Below are 5,184 nucleotides of genomic sequence, written 5' to 3'. Positions count from 1 at the left end.
GCCCCCCCCCCCCCCCCCTTAATCCGTCCCTCTATTTCAGGAAGAAAAAAAAAACAAAACCAGGTTCACGCAGTGCTTTAGTGGCTAAAAGTGAAAGAACTTGTGTTTTTTTCTTTTCTTTTTTCTCCTCTCTCCCTGCGCTGAGTTGAGCCTGGAAAATTGCTTCTTTTCATTGGAGGAAAGTAGGAACTACTTTAATAGGATCCGAAGGGAGTTTCAGCTCAGGTGGAAATTGGAAGTCCTCGAAAAAGAGGGATCCCATCTCCGAGGACTGGCAGCTTGCTCCTGAAAAGATCAGGAAATTACAGCCGGAGACGTTTAGGACGACTCTACCAGACAAATGTGACCGTTTTTACCTACTTTGTTGAGGGATGTGATGTCATATTAGTGACACAGATGACATATGGTGCTCTATGTGCCAGCCTGCTCTAGATTGGTTAGGAGGGCGTCTCCTCTCCTGGCTGTCACCCAGCTCTGAGTTGGGTGCCCGCTGATGTCAGGAGACTGTGATCCGCGCTGAAGAAGGCGGCGCTGCCAACATGTGACAGAGAGCAGTCGGCTGGTTTCTCCACACACCCATCTGACCATTCCAGAGGTAAACTCCGACCCAACTTCATGCAGCAGCTCGGATTGCAACATTTTTTTTGTCTTTTTTCCCTCCTCTCACCTCTTCTTCCTCTTCTCCCTAACGAGCTCTGTAATGTCCTGGTAATTTTGTGTGCACTAGTTAATGAGCATTAAGCCATCACCCCTGGATGCTATTGTTGCAGAGGAGGGGGTGGCCATTTGAATGCAAATGCGTGACACAGTGGCGGCAAGGTGCTTATTAAACTGATGTGTCCTCCTGTCTCTTCTGCTGGAAGCTCGGGAGAGTGACAAGACGCCGGAGCCGCGGCTCGGACTATCCCGGGAGTAGCTCGCATCACAACTTTCTCTTTTGGCTGCAAACAAAACCACAACAAATGGCAAGTTCTGCATCTCTGGAGACGGTGATGTCCTGTGGTAGGACCGGACACTCCGCGCCTCCCAAAACCCTCGCCTTCTCTATAGACCGAATCATGTCCAAGAGCTCGGAGCCGAAGGGGAGCGCGGAGGAGCGGTCCGACGGGAAGAAGCTGCTGGGGCTCTGCTCCCCGATCCCCTGCATGATCCCGCTGCAGCCCTTCAGCTACGACCTCCAAGCCAAGGCCCTGATGAACTACTCGGAACTGTGGAGAGCCAGTTTCAGGGGGACTTTTTGCGGATCCACAAGCGTACCGTGCAAAGGGAACTGCGGCGTGTGCGGCAAAGCGGAACCGGGACTGAAGCAGCCGCTGATGACGTCGGGGAGCAGGGTGGTGAAACCGCAGGTCATCCACCAGACGGTGGCCGTGCCGAGCGGCGGCTCCCTCTACTATCTGAACTACCTGGACTCAGCGTACCAGCAGTCGGAGCTGCTGGCCGGACACTGGTTCTCCAGCCCGCAGGCCCAGGCCTCTCTGTCGGCTCACCACCGACTCTTGCTGCTGGAGAACGCCAAACTGGCGGGCGTGGCGGGAGACAAGCTGCCCACACCTCAGTACCCGCACAAGGAACATCTGCCGGGGCAGCTGGATCAGCTAGTGAAGGAGAGCAACGGCCTGAGCGCGGAGAAGAACGGCTTCAAGACGCATAACAAGCTGAGCAGCGGCGGCGCGGCGGTGGACGGGAAGCCTAAGAGCTTCACGTGTGAAGTGTGTGGAAAGGTAACGTGTATTTAGATTTAAGGAGAACAGGAAAGGGAGAAAAAAAAACTCAAATACGTAAAGGCTGTAATTCATAATTAAATGTGAAAGCCCAATGAGTGTGGTGGGTTTGATTCTAAATACAGGCCTGTATTTTTTAACCAAAAGATAAAAGGCCTGATTGAAAATAAAAGAGCCTAAGTTATTAACCCAAATAATTATTATAAAACATCCTGATAATTAATGAAAAACAACTATTCAGTTGCAGCAAAATTAAATCAAATTATCTGGCTAAATTAGGTAGCCAATTTTACATTTATTTATCATTTATTTATTATTATTGGATATCCTGCAGTTATTGCAAGGGTTCCTTATAATAACGTGTTTTTGTTTGTTTGTGTATTTTTATTTCCCCGCAGGTTTTTAACGCTCATTACAACCTGACCAGACACATGCCGGTGCACACCGGGGCCCGGCCCTTCGTGTGTAAGGTGTGCGGGAAAGGGTTCCGGCAGGCCAGCACGCTGTGCAGACACAAGATCATCCACACGCAGGTGAGACGCGGCGCACGCCTCACGTCTCGGCTCTGCACCCTCTTTTTTTTTCTATTCGTTTTTTTTAACGTCCTGTATTTTCATTCCCAAAGGAAAAACCTCATAAATGTAACCAGTGTGGCAAAGCGTTCAACAGAAGCTCCACGCTCAACACGCATGTCCGCATCCACGCAGGATACAAACCGTTTGTCTGTGAGTTCTGCGGGAAAGGTTTCCACCAGAAAGGTAAGAACCCCGAGCTTTGACGTTGTGATGCCTGCTCCAGTGGGGTCGGTATTCAAGGGGCTTATTTACTCCGCAAAGGTTTAAAAATGGCCGAAACATTTTTAAAAATGTTGGTGCCTCTGGGATTTTTGTATAAAACCCCATAACAATTTGGATAGCTGACAACGTATGGATTAAAAAAAAAAACATATTCCCGTTTATTGATTTATTTATGATGATTCAAGGACGCGACATTTATGAATTGGGTGACAGGTTGAGGGACAATTCCTTTACTGAGCAATGATCTCATTTGAAAATTTGATGTAAAGAAATCTCTCTGTTTTTAGAAAATACCATGAAGGAAAAATAAAAGGATTTGTGCTCCGTGGGAGGTTTGACACGGGCTTCCGTGTGTGATGGTCTCATACTTGCTATTTTTCAGGGGTCTTCTACTGTTGCTATGTTGTCGTGATTTGTAATTGAGGGGAACGCTTTAATATTCGTCATTCCGTCTCTCCTTCGCACAGAGGACCATAAATCAGTAGCCAGTGTTCATTCCGTGGCCGTGTTCCCCGTGTTGTTTGATCCCCCCCCCCCCCCCCTCCCCAGACAGCGTCGCGCCGCGGCGACCCCCGTGGAAGCAGAGCGGAGCTGTCACTCGCTTCTCTTCAGCTGCTGGGATGTGAAGGAATCTTCAGCACGCAGCAGCTGAGAGCAGAAGCAGCAGCTCCATATGCTCTTGCTCTCTGTTATCTGTGAGCGTAATGGAAGGGGAAATAATTGCAGACCCACTGATGAGCATGAAGCGATCAGTGGAAATAGGACATGTCACTTTACACGGACTAATTCTCCCTTCAAGATGGCAGCATTTGCTCTGGGTCAGCTGCTAGACCCCGGCAAAGTTGGCAATCGGGGGCTTTTTTTTTTGTTGAGTTGTCGCTTGCGCTTGATTTTGACTAAGTTTGACAACTTCTTGACTTCGACACACAAATCCCAGATTAATGAAGGCCGGGCAGTGCAGAGGGACCGACGAGGCTCTAACTTCAGAGTGAACTACTGACCTTGGCAGGGGAAAGAAGGGAGAAGAAAAGGAGGCCTCTCATATTCCCTTTCTTTAAGCTCACACACCGGTACACAGTTTCTCGCTCCCCCCTCAACGTTTCCAATCAACCATAAAAATATGAATTTAAATTATTAACCTTTTATCACCTCTATTTATCCCAACATTATTGGCTACACAATGCAGATTATTCATAATTTTCTCATGCAATCATTTCAATTTCTCTGTATTATTATAATTATTATTATTATTATTATTATTATTATTGTTAGTAGTAGTAGTAGTAGTGATCTTGATCTTACATTGAAAGATGACCTGATCTTGATTATTCAGTTGTGAGATTGCTTCATTTTTTGAGGCGTGTTTTGTTTCTGAGTCTGTGTCCTCTGACACTGGGGTTTTATTGTTCCTGCAACCCATTTGAAGACACGTTCTGTCCGACTGCATGACTCTGGAGGGAAATAGGCTGCAGGTTGTGTTTGGTATTTGAAAGTTTCCACATTTGCAGACAAAAATAAAAAATTGTTCCGCTCAGTGTCATTTCACTGAAGGTCATAGGATGCTGCATCAGTCAGGCTTCTTCTCTTTTAAGGGTTGGTGTTAAGACTGTTATAATTGTGAGACCAAACTATTTTTCATTTGTACGTGAGGCTGCTGCTGCCCTCAGAATCACGTTCTCATGCATGTGTTCTTGTCTGTTCCCCAGGAAACTACAAGAACCACAAGTTGACGCACAGCGGGGAGAAGCAGTACAAGTGCTCCATTTGCAACAAGGCCTTCCACCAGATCTACAACCTCACCTTCCACATGCACACGCACAACGACAAGAAGCCCTTCACCTGCGCCACCTGCGGCAAGGGCTTCTGCCGCAACTTTGACCTGAAGAAACACATCCGGAAGCTGCACGACAACGGCTTCTCCTCAGCCACAGAGACGCCCAGAGAGCTGCAGAGCTGAGCCCCGTTTGCTCCTCCTCTCAGACTGTGAGACCTCCAGTCAGTTGGCTCATGCTCTGCAATTGTAGAAGGTCCATGAAGACGGTGGGGAGAGTCCTGAAACGGACACACAGGTCATCCTGTTGCTATAGGATCCCAGCAGAGAGCAGAACAACAGCAAACGCTTAACCCTGGCTCCCACACGTAGGAAGAGGGACTCACCGCCGGTTAGAAGCTCTCACAGGCATCGAACAACAGGACAAACCTCCGCTGAACTGTAAATAATAGGTTATGGGAAAAAAATGTTATTTAAAATGTTGATCATTTCTGGGGAGCGCCTTTCTATGTTGTGCATTTCACAGAAAATTGTTAATGTGAATAAATAAGTTATAAGTTATATTGAAAAGTGAATGTTTGAGCCACGTCGTTTCCATTATCAAAGACATTTGAAAATAAAACTGAATGACACCATGAATGTTTTGATCAATATGATGTTTTTTTTAATTTGACATTTACATTTGCAGAGTGCAGTGCAGCTGGTGAAGTAACAATTACAAAAACAACAAATATATATCCATATCTATATACATATATGTTTATATATAGATATATATAGCTACATCTATATTTATATATAGATGTAGATATACGTGACATATTTTAGAAATACAAGATACAATTTGCAGCAAAAGTGTAAGCAAAAGCAAAAATGTCAGAAAAAAATGACA

General features: G+C 46.3%; 1 protein-coding gene across 1 annotated transcript; it reads left to right on the top strand.

The window, feature by feature from the left end:
* Positions 1-237: 237 nt before the first annotated feature.
* fezf2 (FEZ family zinc finger 2) lies at positions 238-4,923 on the top strand. Its single transcript, XM_086200573.1, has 4 exons — positions 238-1,724; positions 2,123-2,257; positions 2,350-2,482; positions 4,228-4,923. Exons 1-4 carry the CDS (start codon positions 963-965, stop codon positions 4,476-4,478), a joined length of 1,281 nt encoding a protein of 426 aa, XP_086056699.1. The 5' UTR covers positions 238-962; the 3' UTR covers positions 4,479-4,923.
* The last annotated feature ends 261 nt before the right edge of the window (positions 4,924-5,184 follow it).

Source organism: Aulostomus chinensis, chromosome 3 (assembly GCF_037954235.1).
Source record: "Aulostomus chinensis isolate RoL2024-O1b breed Wild chromosome 3, RoL_Achi_v1.0, whole genome shotgun sequence".
Lineage (NCBI taxonomy): Eukaryota > Metazoa > Chordata > Actinopteri > Syngnathiformes > Aulostomidae > Aulostomus > Aulostomus chinensis.
The sequence above is the reverse complement of the archived record's forward strand: the minus strand, read 5'-3'. Positions and strand labels throughout refer to the sequence as shown.

Coding starts and splice junctions, on each gene's coding strand:
- fezf2 (XM_086200573.1), top strand. CDS start 963: ATGGCAAGTTCTGCATCTCTGGAGACGGTGATGTCCTGTGGTAGGACC. Junction 2,258..2,349: donor ACAAGATCATCCACACGCAG/GTGAGACGCGGC, acceptor TCATTCCCAAAG/GAAAAACCTCATAAATGTAA. Junction 2,483..4,227: donor GAAAGGTTTCCACCAGAAAG/GTAAGAACCCCG, acceptor TCTGTTCCCCAG/GAAACTACAAGAACCACAAG.